The 19925-nt window shown below is 34.5% G+C and overlaps 1 protein-coding gene across 1 annotated transcript; it reads left to right on the top strand.

Annotated features, from left to right (window-relative positions):
* The first annotated feature begins 6661 nt into the window (after positions 1–6661).
* Positions 6662–18345, top strand: LOC123700050 (apoptosis-inducing factor 3). Its single transcript, XM_045647158.1, has 4 exons — positions 6662–6765; positions 6973–7074; positions 7149–7483; positions 16531–18345. Exons 1-4 carry the CDS (start codon positions 6696–6698, stop codon positions 17827–17829), a joined length of 1806 nt encoding a protein of 601 aa, XP_045503114.1. The 5' UTR covers positions 6662–6695; the 3' UTR covers positions 17830–18345.
* The last annotated feature ends 1580 nt before the right edge of the window (positions 18346–19925 follow it).

Below are 19925 nucleotides of genomic sequence, written 5' to 3'. Positions count from 1 at the left end.
AACCACTTCTTCCAAGTTTAAGTTAAGTCAGTAGTAAAAGCCGTGATACAACAACTTCACTAACAATATTGTGATAATATTTAATTTGTGGTAAAATTTACTTTCTACTATGAGATTTAAGTTATCACTTTCCATTATTATAGTTTCTATGGTATATAATATTGACTATCTATAGACTGCAGCCTTTCCCAACCTTTTCCAAAGGCGGCCCCTAGCGCCATCTTACCATGATCCGCGGACCCCTAACTGCCACCTTATTATGATCCGTGGACCCCCAAAAAAACTATAAGTCCTATAAGTCAATCTATATATTATTTTAAAAATTGATAGATTTCTTGCAGTGTTTTTGTGTGAAATAGCTTAGCCACCCATCACTTGACAGATTATTCCATCTTAAAACATTGAGATACTACGTATGGAGACGACACTGCCTATATCACTTATGTTCCGCTCAACATAGGTCCAATCACAAATGGCCAAACTGCACTCAGTCGCTCAAAGAGTATATTATAGTAACTATCTACAACAGTCGCTTAAGCACGATGGTCACGTTCATGTCTTGTTTGTTATAAAGCAAAAAAACCTCCTATAAAGCAAAGAAACTCATCAAATATGCCCTCGAGTGTGTTACGATATTGCACTTATAATTCAAGGGGGTTTCTTTAGTTAACTGCCGCACGTATTATAGGTTTTTTGTGGGAGGGGAGGGGGGAGGAGGAGGGGGGGACCCTCCCCCCAAACGGGGAAAGTTAGGAAACCAATAGTTTTGGAGAAAAATCAATTTTCCTATTCTAACCTCAAAATGTATGGAATTGGTGTAAAATCATTTTAACTAAGCATTAGACGATAATAACAAAAAATTTACGATACATAAATAAAATACAAACAAGTTGTGTAAACCTACGTAGTTTTTTTATTTGAGTGGGAATCGCCCTAAAGTCGCTTCTGGTGGCAGTTCAAGAGTTAACCTAACACGCTCGTCGCTTCGTTCCTCGCTACCTATTTGGATATTAAAAATAAAAGTTTAATAGTTTTTTAACCTACGTAGATTTATTTTTTGTTTGAGTGGGAATCGCCCTAAAGTCGCTTCTGGCACTCGCCGGCCGCTGCCGCGGCACGCTCGCTTCGCTCGCTCGGCTCGTGCGGCAGTTCAAGAGTTAACCTAACACGCTCGTCGCTTCGCTCCTCGCTACCTATTTGGATATTAAAAATAAAAGTTTAATAGTTTTTTAGCCTACTTACGTAGATTTTTTTTTTTTTGTTTGAGTGGGAATCGCCCTAAAGTCGCTTTTGGCACTCGCCGGCCGCTGCGTACAGTGAAATGGAACGTCTTGGTCCGCTTTTTTTGCACAACAAAACGGATAAATGCGCTTTTTTCGCACAAAAAATTATTAACTTTAAAAATTAATAACTAAAAAACTACAAGTTTCCTAACGATAATATTTTGGAATTACAATCTTACATTACCTAGCTAACTAACAATATAAATATTTCCAACAAATTCGTGCGGCAGTTAACTAAAGCCAACCCAATTCAAGTAATACGGCAAAGTGCAAAGAAATAACTTATCATCGGTAATTAACTAGATAATCATTTTTAAAACTTGGTTCGAGCCAATGACTAAGGAATCCTATGGACAGGGCATAATGTTCTATACAAACAACTGATTATACAAATATCATGCATTTCGATACCGAAATAATAAAACGAATACTGTCTCTTTCTAACTAATGAATATTCTGCTAAGTGAAAATATATGACTATACGTCAGTCAGTGCTAATTCTATACCGTTTGACATTTGAAGTGAGCTCAAATACCTACTGTGGCCGGGCGCCATTTTATGTTCTCGTTATTATGATGTACATGCTCTGTCATTGCTCCGTAGTAAACATTGAAAAATATTGAATATTTTTGTGATTGTGACAAACATTTGTGTCTAAAACATATAGAGTGGTCAAGGACAAATAGTGGCATAATACCAAAGCGCAGTATTGTGGGATGTGGCTCCGGAAAGAATGAAAACTAGAAAAGTTTGTCTTTGCACCGGTATGTATACGTTTTGACTGAAATATTAGTTATTACTTTGCTGATTTACTTATTTTCATGTATATTGAATTGAGGAGTATTCACAGACTATGTTCAGTGTAAAATTGTTACCAAATATAGCTTTATTTTGTATATTTTCGTTCTAGTAAAATAATGAATTTGGGTGCTAGTGATGACTTATAATATCGACATCAGCAAAATGTTCGATGAAGACGTGCGTCTCCCAAGGCTGTGTCATTAATCTTAAGAATAGTTGCTTTGGTGAATACACTTCCAAAATAACAAATTAATTTTGCCAAGGGCAGCAGAAGGAAAAATAAAACACTTAAATTTACCTAATATGAATTTTAACTTAAGTAAGATTAATCGCTTTTATAGTAGGTACTTTAAAAATGTATTTATAAATAAGTCAGGTCAGGACTAAAATTATAATAACCTAAAAATTCATTTTTTGAAGGTTACCAAGAAGTGAAAATAGAAAAGGAGAATGGTTAGAAGCAATTGAAAATGAAAATATCAAGCCAAATGTAAAGGATATAATATCATAGTATGTTCCCTACATTTCCCCGAAAGTGCTTTCAATAGAACAATGGATGTGATTAGTCTGCACGATGATGCTATACCAGTATGTCTGCCGCTGCATTCACACAGGGTGAGGTTTTTATCTGTAGACACGTGATGTCTTCCAATTTACTTTTGGTCTTTTTATTTAGATTTAGGGCTGTCATTTATAATCTAACGTTTCTCCTATTTTGAAGGAGGCCTGTGAACAAACTGAGATGGTTTTATATGATTTTTTTGAGTACAAACTTGGTTGATATTTGGTTGTTGAAATGTTATTGACTGAGGGAAAGTGCAATTTACTTTAAATACATGGGGTGTTTTAAGTTATTTTTCTATTCTTTATAAATTTATATTTATAAAGCATTTCAATGCCATAAAACCAAAAATATAAATTCAAGTTCCGCTATTGTAAGCCCTAATGTTGATATTAATTTCAAACCATCAGCATTGCCCTTTTAATTAAAATGTATTGCATTTTAGTTTAAATGTAAAGTGAACAATGCTAGTTAATGTAAACTGTGACATTTCATTTCCAGGCACCAGTTGAGCCTCAAATCCCGAACTCAAAAATGAACAGAGTGTATCTGAGTGCATTCCAGGCTACACAAAATAGTTTAGCTCTATAATTTTCTCTATTATTATAATATATTATTGTTTTTTTGTCTATTATTTATAAATAAATAAATACAATTACTGTATATTGTGTTGTTCATCGTAATAAAATACTATTATATACCTATATTAGTATATATTATGTTGTTTCATTATATTACATTCCTCAAAACTGAAATTACCAAATTGTAAGTCTACCGTAATCCTTATATCGAAGTCAAATTGAACTGGATTTATCAAATTATACAGGGTTAGCTATCTTGTCCGGCGAGGTTGCTGGTGTTTTACAAGTAACCCTGTATAGGTGTTACCGTCACGAGCAGCCATCGTCATACTTAATTTTATTAATTGGCATTGTCATTTTTTCCATTTGTAATTTTACTTCTATGTTTTGTACAATAAAGTTAAAATAAATAAAAAAGAGTGTGTGTTTATGTACACGCGTTACAAGTTACGCGCCAAAAGAAGTATAACTTCAAAAAAAATATATTAATATTATTTTTATATCGATAAACATAATAATGTTTATCGATATATTCTCGGCACTAAACACCGCCATGTTTTGTTACAATAGATAGGGAGGCGAAGAGGGGAATTTTCTGCAATACTCGAGCGTGGCAGTTTAAGATATGAGAGATACCTTAGACCTAATAGAACAACCTTGTTAACTATTTAGCTCTTTAAATAGTGACGCGCGCCCAGGATAGACGATCAGATTAGTAAAAAAAAATCGATAGTCTGAAATACTCGAGCGCGTCAGATTAAGATATTGGGGGTTGATTTTAGTGTTTTAAGACTAAATTTAACTAATCTGACGATAAGTCCTTGACGCCGCCAAGTTATAGGGTCGCGAACTTGTAAAAAAAAAACGTTAATCCGGCATTCTCGAGCGCGATTGTTTTTATTTTTATTTTGAAGAATATAATCTAAAACTTACTAAAAATACAAAATCTGCCGGTTTCCGCGTGACCGGAAGTCTGGAGGAGCCATTTCGTCTTCGGAAAAACGCGTTGCAGTATATAAGTCGCGAACGATACATTTTACAAAAAAAAAGTTTGTATAAACAAAAAAGGTAATTTTATTTTACACAAAAAAGGTCTCTTTACATTTTTGTCCAAAGTTAAAACTTTTTGACTTGAAGCATCATAAAAACTCAAACTCCCGGTTTTTTGAGTATATCTCGAAAACTGAGGGTGTTAAGAAAAATTGATATGAAATAACGATGATTAAAAAAAAGAAACTCTCAAACCTTTTTCGGTCAGATTAAGAGAACCCACCAACATTTTTGTCAGATTAAGAAAATATGCTTTCAGGAGACCGAGATAAACCTCCCCTATGAAAATCTGACGCGCTCGAGTATTTCAAAAGGACTTTTTTTTTCTGCATTTTCAAAAATTCATTGTAACTTATCGTCACGCCGAAATCGTCAGTTTTTTTAAGGGGAGCTTCCTTGGGGCCTACTTAACACCCCTTCCGAAAATCTGACGCGCTCGAGTAAATTTTTTTTTTGTGCATTTTTGACGAATTAATATGCCTAGCCCCACCACGCAAACCGGCAGATTAGTATACCGTTGTTATCAGAGGCACTTGGGGCATACGTAGGATGAATATCTGACGCGCTCGAGAATGCCCAAGTAACTATTTTTTTTTACATTTTTGAAAATCCGTACACGCTAAACCCACCGCTAAAATGGTTTTTACCATAGAAGCTTTTCTTTTCGAAATTATTTTATCTATCGATTTTGATAAGTCTCGACGGCGCCGTTTAATTACGCCATTTAGCTACCTCGCCTCCCTATCTACAAGCAATATGGCGCCGGCCACACTTTTTTTGTAGGTATGTCACTTCCATGTGATTCCTTATTCATTGGTTCGAGCAAATTTTTGGCGGTCGTCATTTTGCGTCATTTGTCATCTAAGTTTGTCATAGACTCAAATTTTAAGAAATGGCATTTGGTATGAAAGATGTATATATAGTAATATTACATGACGTCAATTTTTATAGTGGAAAATAATAATTTTACACATTTAGAAAATATTGTACTGTGGATATTATTTGAAAAAAGGTTAAAACATGAAAATATTAAAATAAATTAAGTACCTACGCACCTATCAATTTTGTTTGGTATATTGATTTATTTATTAGATTAATTATATAATTTTTTTGTTACATTGATCGTTCTTAATTGGTAATAAGCAGAATCTAATGCCTCCTCCACACTACTCGCGAAGTTGAACGAGGTTAGACGAATAGAATAGTGTAGAGAGGCACTTCGGCTTACTTCGTCCAACTTTACCTCGCCTCGGCCGACTTCCGTTTGTTGTCGGTTTTTGCGCCCGAGTCAAAGGGCACGAAGTTACCTGAAGTTCGTTCTGAATATGAACGTATGCGTTCCTCGCGAAGTTGAACGAGTGTGTAGTGTAGCACCGCGGACTTCAGTCAACTTCGGCCGAGTACTTCGCCGAGGAACTTCGCGAGTAGTGTGGAGGAGGCATTAAAGCAAAGGGCAGAATAATTACGAAGTTTCGCCTCTATGGTGGTGAGTCGATGACATCGCTTAATCTATGACTCACAACCGCCCCATGCCGCCGCGCTTGGCGCACAGATTTTCTTCGTGGTGTCTCCTCTATACGTAGTAAAAATAGCTCTTAGGCTTAGCACGCACTGCGGTTATACGTACGCGTTTTATCGTAGGTCTGAAACCGCAAAAAATGTACACATAGTTTTCTATACAAGCGCACACATTAGTGACGTTTTTCAGTGACTGATTTTAACTTGCTACATTTTGATCGCGGTTTGCAAACGCGCGTTTTTTTTTGTGTCCTATAGTAATAGTATGGTAGCGCACGCATAGCGTTTAACCGCATTCGGTTTTATATTGTCTCGACTGGGCGAGCGCAGAGGATAGACGTTATTTGCAGTGCTAACGAACGTTAAGTTATTCTGTAGTAATAAAAAAAATTATCGGGATGCTCTCGCACATCATTGTACATTTTGCAAAAGTATCCTCTTAAATGTCTTTGATCTGTTAGCGGATGTACCCAGTACTTATGGCGGCGGCGTTGTTTAGACTTTTGCTTCTTATTTTCAAAATCAAAGCCACAGCACATGCTACTCGCCAGAAATCCATGATGGTACTGTCATAAAATGAAGCAAAACGCGAGCCGCAATGCGTGTTTGTATGCGGTTTTGCGTTCCTGTGCTGCTCGCGTTTAACTGCAGTGCGTGCTAAGCCTAACAGAATAGCTATTCTGGTCATTAAGGCTTTCGTTATTTTCTTGATTTGTCTGCAGACCCCTTGGGATATGCTCGCGGACCCCTAGGGGTCCGCGGACCTTAGTTTGAGAAACCACAGTGAGAAACACTGCTATAGAGTTTATACTGATCAGTATATATTACTTTCTCTATGGTAAGTATGACATCCAAATGACATCATAGTCATAGATAGCAGAAAACTGACAGAGTGAAATTATGTTTGTTTTCAATCAAATTTTCAATTGCGGTCGTGCTGTCAGTAGATTAGCACCGCGGTTTGTTCAAGGTAAAAATCCATTCTCTAATAATTGTAGAATACATAATAGATATTATTTAAATAATATCATTGACCCACATAGGTTTACATCTGTAAAGTTTTTTTTGGCAATTTATCAACTTTATAATTTTTTAAGACTACCATCCAGTTAAAAATATTTTAACTGTACTGTTTCGTTGTTTCTTAAATTGTTAATTTACATTTTATTGCTCGTAGGTCCAAGGTTTCATAAGATACATATAAGAAAAATGGGGAATTCCGACTCAAGGTCTTATTCTCCTAATCAACAAGGGACATCTTCGAAAAACGATTCTCAACGTGAGTATTAAAAAATTATAACTTTTACAACCATTTAGCACATAATATGTGTTATTCAATATTAAAATTAACAGGTGGAACAATATCACGTACGGAGTCTAAAAATGAATATGTAGAAGCAGTTGTTTGCAAAGCGAGCGACATTAACGAAAATGAGATGAAAGTATTTGAGATCGGGGAACATGGAAAAGTTCTACTTGTGAAACAAAAAGGGGAATTCAGTGCGGTGGGACCGAAATGCACTCACTATGGGGCACCCTTGCATACTGGAGCTCTGGGTGATGGCAGAGTAAGATGTCCATGGCACGGGGCCTGCTTCAACTTGAAAACTGGTGATATTGAGGATTTCCCTGGCTTTGACTCATTACCCTGTCACCAAGTCACTGTTACTGACAAAGGAGAAGTTAAGGTATGTTCCTTTGTATTTTTTCAAAAATTGTAATTCACATCTATACTAATACATATAATAAAGCTGAAGAGTTTGTTTGTTTGTTTGTATGTTTGTTTGTTTGTTTGAACGCGCTAATCTCGGGAACTACGGGTCCGATTTGAAAATTTTTTTCGGTGTTAGATAGCCCATATATCGAGGAAGGCTATAGGCTATATATCATCACGCCACAACCAACAGGAGCGGAGCCACGGGGGTGAAACCGCGCGGAGCAGCTAGTTACTAATAAATCAGTTCAACAAACTTATATTAATATTGCAAAAGTGTGTTCTGGTAAATATTAAAAGCCCTCCCTTTCAGTAATTACCGAACCTCTCAAATTAATTTCTTAGTTCAAAGAGATTGTGTGTTAATTAATATAAGCTGATAATATTTATCTTGATATCACTTACATAAAAGTGCAAGTTACAGTATGTTTTACTCCAATATGATTGTAATTTAAAATTGCTGAAAAATTGTACTTAATTCTAAATTAAATGTATCTTGTACCTATCAAGATTATTGGGATGTAATGATTAGGTAATAAAGAACATAAGTTTGGAGCCTGGTTGATAGTTACAATAGTTATGAAATGAAATGATACAAAATATGTGCTAAAATTACATGCTTTACTCGAAGACTAAAATTCACAGTCCTATAAATATACAGTTAACACTTAAAAAACCCAGATAAATTTGTTTAATACTTAATCATGAGATAAAATTATTATCCTTATCTAAAATCACTTTGCATTTGTAGCATTTACCACCATTAGATAAATATTTCAATTATTTCAGATAAAAAAGTTGAGTAAATGTATAACAAGAAAAATATTTTATTACCCATATTACATCTTTATTAGGTGACAAAATATGTGTTAATTGCTAGACAAAAAACTCCCTTGCTTTTATAAAATTAACTTCATTTCCAAGGCTAGTTACCTTTACATCACTTTCTACAAAATATGTAAATATAATGGCCTTTAGATTATATTTATTATCCCATGAGGCACTATACTTACTATTTTTAGTTATTGAGGTACTATAATTAAACTCTGCAATACTGTAAATATTTTGTTATTATGCCTCTGTGTAGTGTGTACGATCCCTAACTTGCGTAATATTGCACAATTTATTATTTACTAGCCTTCCGTCCGCGGTTTCACGCGCTTTTTTGACAAAACTAATAAATAAGTGCTAAAATCCATACTTATTAATATTATAAATGCGAAAGTACTGAGCCAATTTGCATGAAATTTGGTATAGAGATATTTTGATACCCGAGAAAGGACATAGGCTACTTTTTACCCCGGGACATAGGATAGGTTTTATCCCGCAAATCCCACGGGAACGGGAATTATGCGGGTTTCTCTTTGACTGCGCGGGCGAAGCCGCGCGTGGAAAGCTAGTATACCTATATTTTAGATTAGTAACCTTCATTGATAATCACTATCGATTAAAAAAACCGTTTCAAAATCCGTTGCGTTGTTTTAAAGTTTTAAGCATAGGTACATAGCGACGGATAGACAGCGGAAGCGACTTTCTTTTATTATACAGCTACCTAAGTACATAGTGCAATAGTATAAAACAAAGTCGCTAACTCTGTCCCTATTTCCCTATGTCCCTTTGTATGCTTAAATCTTTAAAACTACGCAACGGATTTTGATGCGGTTTTTATTAATAGATAGAGTGATTCAAGATTCTGATTTTAGTACCTATATAATTTATTAGATTTTAGACAAAGCGGGGGGTAAGCTACAGCAAAGGGGGGTGCAATAAACAGTATGAAAGGACTTTAGTCTTCTCAAAATATCATAGTTTTCTTAAACATCTTCAGGTTTTAACTCATTGATTGACTTCTTCTTAAATTGACCGAAAATATTTTTTTTGTGTATAAATTAGGACTTTAAATTATAGGTATCCAAATAAAATATTTGGAATTAATAAATCAAGATTAGATATTTTGTGGGCGAAAAATGCGAATTTATTAGTTGAACCGATAATATCAATAGTGGTGCTTATAATGCCAATAATATTGATAAGTACCTAGTTGTTTTTGTCCTCCTACTAGTGGAAAATTTTAACTCTTAACCAATTTTGGATACTTAATACCTACCTATTACGTGAATTACCGATTACGTAGTAACTAACTATACAAAAGTATGTGCTAACTTCTGTTGCCTTTTTAAAAAGATTGCTGATAGACATAGCGCCGAATAAAATATGTTTGTGATGTATCTATTTTTAGCGCACGTTTGCCGGCAAATTAGCTAGGATCTTTTAGAACGAATAGAAACCTCACGCGTAAGTCAGTAATCGCCCTCGTCTCGATTTCGTGGAAAGTAGGACACGGAAAGCTGATGACGTCCTTGCATGAAGAGAAAAATCGATATAAGGCTCGACGTTGTACACATAAAACTCAAACATTTATTTATTCAATTTATACTTCTTCGAGAAGCACTTTTGAAACGTCATAACTCATAACATATTTTTAACATTTACCTAAAATAAATAAAAAATAAAATAAAATAATATTTATTTGCTTAAAACATGGTACAGAGAGATGTCAAAATATTTCGATTGTTCATCATGTTTTGCTTAGTCTAAAGCATGCAAATACTATCTCAATTTATATTAATTACCTACCACCGATTCTTAAAGCAGTCTATGGAGAAGAACCGGCAAGAAACTCCATAGTTGTACTTTTTAATCATGTCAGTATTACAATTTAATTTTACAAAATATGTAGGTACACTGTATATTATCATAATACCTAAGCCAAAGAACTGTCCTGTGGTTTTTACGCGACAACCCTCAATAGACCGGACTCTCAGTGGAGTTTCGTTTGCAAAAATAGCGGACTTAAATCTGACTTCTGATATATGTATATTGTATAGATCCCAGACATCCTATAGACAGATGTTGCCAACCAGTTTTGTGGTCCCCCTCCCCCCACCCCGGTAATTAAATATGGCATACAAAGCAAGAAAAAAAAATTCCAAAACATGCCGTGTGGGGTATCAAATGAAAGAGCTTATTGAGTAGATCACGAATATATAGCATAAGAATTGCCTTAGAATTAACTAAACTCTTTAATACCCACAGTTCTACTACAACTAGATTCCGAACATGCGTTTCGCTATATCTTCGAGTGTTGCCATTTTATAAACTTTCCTGTATTTTAGGGAAAATTTTCATTAAAAATACGTCCTCAAATTCACCTAACATTAATAATTATTTATTACAATGCAGTGTAATAAATAAATAATGTTAGGTGAATTTGAGGACGTATTTTTAATGAAAATTTACCTTTGTAGTTTTTTAAAATTCCGAATTGATAGTTTCCTTAAGAATGTCCTGAAAATCACCTGCAAAATATGTAAAAAATGTTTAGTGTGACTCATATGTAGAGAATATTTTTTTCTCATTCAGTAATAGTGTGACAAGTTGAGGGTGTGACTGGGAATAACTACAATAACCGTTTTTAACACGCTGCTTTCATTTTTTTACTTATAAATATGTTCGAAAGACGTCCGGTAAATATTAAGTTAGGTATATCGTTCTTATCTTTCCTTGCAAATATCGAGTAAAAAGTTTTGTTCTGACAAACAGCTGTAGTTAACGATGTGCATGTATAAATTTCTGTGCTAAGGGCCAATTACAAATATTGGAACATAAAAATCAGGGAATATACCACAGTCACAACATTGATTAAATATAAACGCTAAAATCTAAATGGTTGGCAATGTTTTCTATAATATTATTTACTAAATTTACAAACATTCCCCAGAGATCACATGTTTTTTTTAAGTTTAATGTTTTAAAAGTTTTAACATGTCATGTCACATGTCGCAATTCCAATAATACATTAGGTACATTCAGCGACATTTTATCTCTTGACATACAAGCACTTGGCAGTGAAACACACTTTTTTAAAAGTTTTTAAATGATTTCTAACATAACTAAGAAATGACAAGTCTTTGTTATATTGCCATATAACTCATATAGAATGTGCCTGCATCTGTGTATACTAGGCAGTGACGGATTAAGACTACTAGATGCCCTAAGCAATCCATGCCTGTGGGCCCCCCCATCCGTATATCAACTAGAATCGGTCTTTAAACCTTTACCGCCTAAAAACATTAGTTTTTTTGTAAAATAAGATGATGAGATGTAACGTACTTTAGAAGTGGAGTAGGTGCGACAATAATAAAAACCAAAGCATAATTTATTTATTTATTGAAATGCGCCTTGCGGCTTTTCCGAGCATTGAATTCACGCAAGATAGCATATTAACGTCTAACGTTTTTAACATATCGGACTCTATGTACAATATCGATAAATTATCGAGCCTTTCTTGTATCATCTTTGTCCTTTTTAATTTTGAAAAAGAACGTTCCGCTGAGCAATTTGTAATCAAAAATATACGTCAAGACAATTGGTCAATGGTCAAAAAAATGAGTTTTTCGCGATTTTCAGCAAAACGGTAATGTTGTTAACGGTAACGGTAATAGTTGTTATCGTCATAATATGCACACGTTTCCACGCCACCTATGAGGTAGTGTACTTAGCGCGTTTTTTTAACGATGTTTTTTAACAACTTTTATAACTTTTTGAATCGTTATATCTCAGAAACGGTGGCTCGGAAGAAAAAAGTATTAATACATTTTTTATAGATAATTTTATGATCTACAATTTTTGTCTGAGGTACTTTTATGATAAAACTTACCGTTTTGCTGAAAATCGCGAAAAACTCATTTTTTTGACCTTTGACCTTGAATAAAATTTTTTCCTTACAGGGGAATGGTGGGGAACTTTTAGACATTGTTTATAATTATGTTTTCAACAACTTCACAGAAATTCAGCTTGTTGGGACTTGTATGTAACTTCGAATGTTTAAATTGCCCGGACTACGCAGGTCTGTTTCCACATTAGGGTAAGCTGATTCAATCTTATCATCATGTATTATTTTATACAATTGTGCGTGAGTTTGATGTAAACTTGTGTGAGCCGAATCACTGGGTCTGGAACTTATTTTACTTATGATATATGAATGAAACTGTTGAATTTCTGTTATTAATTCGGTGTTAAGGTCTTCTGGATATGTGTTTACTAAGTAGATTTGTAGCTAACTGTATTCTGCAGTTTGATCGGGACACATAATTTTATCGGCATCGGGTATTTTATTCAAGAATGAGAATTTGTCTGCTGTTTCTTTGTATATTTTTACTCAAAAAACAAAACATTTGATTGAAACAGATTTGCGGAGGCGCCAGGCTTGGGGCCCACAGGGAAGAAGTGGTTTGTGATTGGCTGATCGCAATAGTCCTAGAAACTTTTTTTTTGTGTGGTTTTTGGTGACGTGAGAGTGAGACGTGATGCCCTAAAGAAGGATTTTTTTTTGTGCTTCTTCTGAGTTCTGGTGCCCCCTCAGACGTGATGCCCTAAGCAATTGCTTAATTTGATTAAGGGTTAATCCGTCACTGATACTAGGTGTTGCCCATTGGCTAAAAGGTAAATCCTAAGTAAAACTTAAAGATTTAACTTTAAAGATTTTTTCAAACTCATTTTGAATTAAATTAAAAAGATTTGTAAACATTTCACAAGGATTATTATGAAAGGATTGATCATTCAGGCAAGGCAATTTATAATTAAAATTATCTCTAAATTTATGAATGCCTTTTTTTAGTTATAGGCCTAACACTAATTCTTTTCAATGTAGGCATATGCTACCTCCAATACCTTAATATGAAGTTGATACCTATAGGATCTGGTACTAATTTTGTGGAATTCTGTTTAACGAAATACAACACAGTAGTTTTAGTGATCAGCCCTTCGGCGAATTGCAATTGTTACGATAATAATATTGGCATGATACTTTCACTAATAATCAACCAAACAATCTTATCTTTATGCGGTATGCCAAACCTAGAATATCTTTTTGTACCTACGGAATATGAACTGATAAAAACACCGTGACTATAACTTTTAAAATATGGATTTCCTATTTATAAAAATGACGAATCGCGTCACATGACTAAGGCATAAATGAGTAACATGTTCAAATAATTAACGAGACGGCCATGGCTAATACCTACTTTTTCTTCTATAGGACACCTTGAAACTGTTTACTACATACAAATAATTGTGGTACATTTATAAAAAATAATTCATTATCAATATCCGGTAGGAACAAAATTTCGTTTGCATCATATCATATTTTTGTGAGAAGCGGAAGAATGTGGTTCTTTCCTTTTAACTAATCAAATGTCACGCCTACACATTTTTAATTTGTATTGATAATACATAATATCATGTACATAACGAATTTTTTTATTTTATTTTTATGATCTGCGCTTGCCTGGTGTTCAAAATTTGACCTTACAATACGGTCGGCAGTCGGATATGTATCTACCTATGTGCGCACTTCGCAAATAAGTGTGAGACGACTTCATTATAAATTATAATAACTAGCGGTCCGCTCCGGCTTCGCTCGTTGTACATAATATGCCTATAGCATCCAGGGATTACGTACGTATCCAACGGTGAAAGATTTTTTTACATCTGTCCAGAAGTGCCTAAGACTAGCGCGTATACAACAAATTTGCAATATAATACGAAAAAAAACTAGATAGGTAATAGGTACTTAGGTACCAAAATTACATATCATCGTGTATTATGTGTGAGATGTACACTACAAAATAAATTCTTAATTGACGGCGAACGACTAGGACTGCTTAATAATAGCCTTACTTAGCACATTATGAAGTTAAACCAACAGTTACATCTAGTTCTATAAATGAAAATTGTCTAGTTATAGAAATCAATTCCGTAATAATCATAATAGGAAATGAATTATTATTGTGTATATGTATAGGTATGTTGTAAGTTGTTAATTGTCTACAATGCTCATGGATATAAATTATAGGTAATGATTATTTATAGGTATTGCAATTATTGTAATGTATTTTGTAGTTATATTATTACTTATAGGTACCTATTAGAATGTAAAAAGCCATCTTCTTGGCCGTCGTACTGAAACATAACAATTTTGTAATAGAAGGACTCCGTCCGCGCGGATGTCGGTCTTCGCGTGGATTTTTTTCTCCATTTAAAGTAACTCTGACAATGACATCTTATACATCATACAAATAATTGGACTATTGGTCTATTGGACCTAAATACTGGCTAGGCCTAAATAATTAAGGCACAAATTAAGGAGATAAAACTGAAAAATCAAGATTTTCTTTCTACGTATTTTTCCAGGATAAAATTACCTATGTACTTATCCTATTTTACGCTCAGGATAATAAGGTATAATTATACCAAGTTTCATCGAAATCGAACCGTTAGTTTTCACGTGATGTCTTCACATACAGACAGACAGACAAAAAATTTTTTAATCACATATATTTACTTTTGTATCGCTCCAGTAACACTCCCTGCTATTTATTTTTTCAATATTTTCAATGTACAGAATTGATCCTTCTACAGATTTATTATATACTAGCTTCCGCCCGCGACTCCGTCCGCGCGGATGTCGGTCTTCGCGTGGATGGTTTATTTCTCCATTTTGAGTATGTACCTCTGACAATAAAATCTTATAAATATCTATTGGACCGAATTCCCAAATACGGCTAGGCCTATAATAATGTACGCAACGTGTGTTCGCGGTTCTACGGAACAACGTCTATGGATAAAACTGAAAAATTAAGATTATTTTTTTTCTACGTATCTTTCCAGGATAAAAAGTATCCTATTTTACCCCCAGGATAATAAGGTATAACTATACCAAGTTTCATCGAAATCGAACCGCTAGTTTTCACGTGATGCCTTCACATACAGACAGACAGACAGACAGACAGACAGACAGACAGACAGACAGACAAAAATTTTTTTAATCACATATTTGGGTTTGGTATCGATTCAGTAACACCCCCTGCTATTTATTTTTTCAAAATTTTCAATGTACAGAATTGACCCTTCTACAGATTTATTATATGTATAGACTAGAGGTCCGCCCTGGCTTCGCCCGTTGTACATATTTCGCAATAAAAGGTAGCCTATGTCCTTTCTCGGGTATCAAAATATCTCCATACCAAACATGCAAATTGGTTCAGTAGTTTAGGCGTGATTGAGTATCAGACAGACAGACAGAGTTACTTTCGTATTTGTAATATTAGTACGGATGTAGGTATAGATTTGATTCTATATTCTTGGTAACAGATGATTTGATATATTTATCGCTTCCTGGATAGAACAGCGCTGAAATCATTTCAGCAAATTATAATCAGCTTTGTAATAGTGCCGATATATTATCATACATAATGAACCCATCATCATTACACAGCTACATATTTGTGACCATCAATAATCTTCTTATATATAAGAATGAATCCCAAAATGTGTTGGTAAGCGCATAACTCGAGAACGGCTTAACCGATTTCGTTAATTCTTTTTTATAATATTCCTTGAAGTACGAGGATGGTTCATAAGTAGAAAAAACGTAAACATGTACCACGGGCGAAGCCGGGGCGGACCGCTAGTATCAGATACAATTGCTTTTATTGCATGAAATGCAAATGGGTTTCGTGAAATCTGCATTAAATCTTAATTTACATTGTTTACGTAGCACGAAGTATTCGTGCACGAAATATTCTTTGAGAAGTTTTTCACGTCGAGGATTAAAAAAAAACGAAAGTTTGTTGTTTGTACCAGTACCTAGGTATATGGGTTATAATCGTAATTTTATTCTGAATTTGATAATAGTATGGTATATTATTTCAGTAAAATGTAAATTAATTGAAAAGTAGGTATTATATTTAATTAAAACAGTTTATACAGCATGTATCAAGAATAACTGTATTTAGGCGATGCGGTTTCGTCTTATTTTAAAATTATCTTTATCATATGGCGCTGACAAAGGCTCAATTTTGATAAAGCATGACATAATGTTACACCACAATCCCACTTAGGTTTATCGTACATTTCCTATGACTAATTTTAAATTGTATGTTATCTTTATTACAGGTAAGAGCCAAAATAGCAGACTTGAAGTCCAACAAACGGGTGAAGGACACCGGTGCTGTATCGCCATGTGATGATACGTCTGTGGTTATCATTGGAGGCGGGCCCTCCGGAGCTACGTGCGCGGAAACTCTACGGAGTGAAGGATATGCGGGTAGAATCACACTCGTATCCAAAGAAAACTATCTGCCTTACGACAGAGTTAAAGTATCCAAAATTGGCACCGCCACCGATATTGAAAAGCTACAAGCGAGAGACGAACAATACTATAAAGATGCGAACATCGAAGTCCTCAAAGGTATCGAAGCGACGAAAGTTAACACGGAAGAGAGGATCGTAGAACTGAGCGATGGTTCTAAACGTAAATATAGCTCCCTCTATTTGGCTACCGGTTCCAAACCTCGCGTTCCCGATATTCCTGGAATCGAATTGAACAACATCTTCACCGTCAGGAACTTTGATGATGCCACGAATATTCTTAATAGTTTGGGTACCAATAAAGATAAGGATGTAGTCGTCTTAGGTCTCAGTTTTATAGGTTTGGAAATTGCCTCCTCGTGTGCCTCGAAGGCGAAGTCCATGACAGTCATCGGCAAGGACAAGGCGCCACTCGGACAAATATTTGGATTAGAAATAGGTAAAAGTCTCCAGACCCTATTTGAATCCAAAAAAGTTAATTTTAATTTTGAAACAACGATTGTTAAATGTAATGGAGAGAATGGATCAATAAAATCTGTGGAACTAGACAATGGTGTCGTCCTACCCGCAGATATGTTAGTATTGGGCATCGGAACTACATTTTATACCAATTTCCTTCAAAATAGCGGTATTTCTTTACTACCTAACGGTGCGGTTAATGTTAATAACATGTTGGAAACAAACATTAAAAATGTATATGCCGGTGGTGATATCGCTTATGCCCCAGTATTCGCTAAAAACAATGATCAAATGGCGATAGGACACATTGGTTTGGCACAGTATCACGGTCAAGTTGCCGCCAAAAATATTTTGAAAAAGGAAACACCTCTCAGAACGGTACCTTACTTCTGGACCATGCTTTTTGGAAAGTCTATTCGTTACGCGGGCTGTGGAAAGCCGGCAAGCTCTTTAGTGGATGGCAATGTTGATGAATTAAAATTTGTTATATTTTTCTTTGATGAATCTGATAAAGTTATATCTATTGCGTCTTGTATGCGCGACCCCGTGGTTTCGCAATTCGCCGAACTACTGTATCAAGGTAAAAGTATTTACAAGAAAGACCTTGAGAATGACCGTTTTGCTTGGATACAGAGCATTCACTAAGTATTATTTTATGTATTCCATTAAAAAGTTTATGTCAGTATTAGGCATGTTAATAACGTGTAGGTACTTAAAAATTTTGTCTTCATTTTCCAGAAAATTGAAATAATACTATTGTTTTATTTTCATTCAATTTAAGTACAATTTACAGTTACACCTGTTGTTTAAAGATGTTTTAAAAACTATTAAAATAACTTTTTTCAAAATATATTTTAAGAATTTATTTTTAACAAACAAATACCTGAATTTTATATTTTTGGTTTTATAGCATTAAAATTTATAAATTTATATAAACAAATACCTGTGATTTTAATACAATTTACGTATACCATGTTTCTAATAACATGATGATAAGTGTAAGATAAGAAGTATTTTGAATGCATATGAAAATAAGGAAAATGATTATTGCAATAAGTAAGACTTTGCTTAATATGTATACACAGTACAAATATAATGCTTTTTAATATATTCTAGCAATTGCTGTATTTATTATTGTTGAATATAAGTCTTTAAAAAACATATTTGTTTAATTTCTCCAGACAGGACTCTATTTAAAAAGAATTGCTTAGATACTAAAAATTATTTCCATGGGTCTAGCAAAAGATGTAAGGATCTATATTAGCTATGCACCCCAGCTTGGCCTGTAGTACACTGTTGAAGATTCAAAACTCAAAAAAAACTCAAAACTCAAACATTCATTTATTCAATTAGACTACTATTTAGTAGCACTTTCGAATCGTCATTACATAATTATTTTAACGTTTACCACCGATTCGGCAAGCAGTGATCTATGGAGAAGAATCGGCAAGAAACTCCATAGTTGCTCTTTTAAAATCATGTAAATATTACAATATATGAAACTTATATCTAACTACATAATATATCATAATATGCCAATGAACTGTCTTGTGGTTTTTACGCGACAACCCTCCATGGGTTTTTATCGTCCATATATTCCTGAATATTGTAGTACGCTCTCTGAACTAATACATTTTTTATATAAGTTTTAAATTTAGAACTACTAAACTCTTTAATATTGTGAGGAATTCTATTGTAAAAGCGTATACCTTGACCCATAAATGAATTTTTAACTTTAGCTAATCGGAAAAATGGCATTTCAATTCTATTCCTGTTCCTTGTGCCATAATCGTGTCTATCTCCTACTCTTGTGTGTAAGTCGGCGTTTTTGTGTACATGCAAAATATTATTAAATATATACTGTGATGGTACAGTAAGGATACCAGTATTCTTAAAATGATCTCTTAGTGAATCCCGAGCACGTAAATTATATATAGAGCGAATGGCTCTTTTCTGTAAGATAAATATAGTTTCTATATCTGCAGGCCTGCCCCACAGTAGAATTCCATAGGACATAATGCTATGAAAGTAGCTGAAATAAACCAGTCTAGCCGTATCTTCATCGGTGAGTTGCCTTATTTTTCGGACTGCATATGCAGCTGAACTGAGCTTACCTGCAGCGGTGTTGACATGGGCTCCCCACTGTAGTTTCTCGTCCAATGTTAACCCTAGAAATACAGTAGACTCAGTAGGATGCAATACCTCCCCGTTCAAGGTAATATCTCTGTTCAACTTTTTTACGTTAGGAAGTAAAAATTCAACACAAGTGGTTTTTTTGGCATTTAATAATAAATTATTGGCATTAAACCATTCAGATATGTGTAAAAGAGCACTGTTCACTTCGTCAACATTTGGGTCATGCCTATCCACATTAAAAATTAATGAGGTATCATCTGCAAACAGAACTATTTCACACCTATCCTGCAAATAATAGGGAAGATCATTGATATATACCAAGAACAAGAAGGGACCTAAAATTGACCCCTGTGGAACACCAATGTTAATTGACGCACCGCTAGAACGTTCTCCATTAACAACCACAGTCTGTATCCTATCATGCAGGTATGACGCTATGAGGTTCTGTGCTTTTCCTTTAATTCCATAGTGATTAAGTTTACGTAACAAAGTACAATGTTCAACGCAGTCAAATGCCTTGGAGAGGTCACAAAATATCCCCAGAGCATTTTTTGAGTTTTCCCATGCTTTATATATATGTGTTAGAAGTGCAACCCCAGCATCTG

Source organism: Colias croceus, chromosome 19, assembly GCF_905220415.1.
Source record: "Colias croceus chromosome 19, ilColCroc2.1".
Classification (NCBI taxonomy): domain Eukaryota; kingdom Metazoa; phylum Arthropoda; class Insecta; order Lepidoptera; family Pieridae; genus Colias; species Colias croceus.
This window is presented reverse-complemented; position numbering and strand designations above follow the sequence as displayed.

Coding starts and splice junctions, on each gene's coding strand:
- LOC123700050 (XM_045647158.1), top strand. CDS start 6,696: ATGTTTGTTTTCAATCAAATTTTCAATTGCGGTCGTGCTGTCAGTAGA. Junction 6,766..6,972: donor AGCACCGCGGTTTGTTCAAG/GTAAAAATCCAT, acceptor TATTGCTCGTAG/GTCCAAGGTTTCATAAGATA. Junction 7,484..16,530: donor CTGACAAAGGAGAAGTTAAG/GTATGTTCCTTT, acceptor TCTTTATTACAG/GTAAGAGCCAAAATAGCAGA.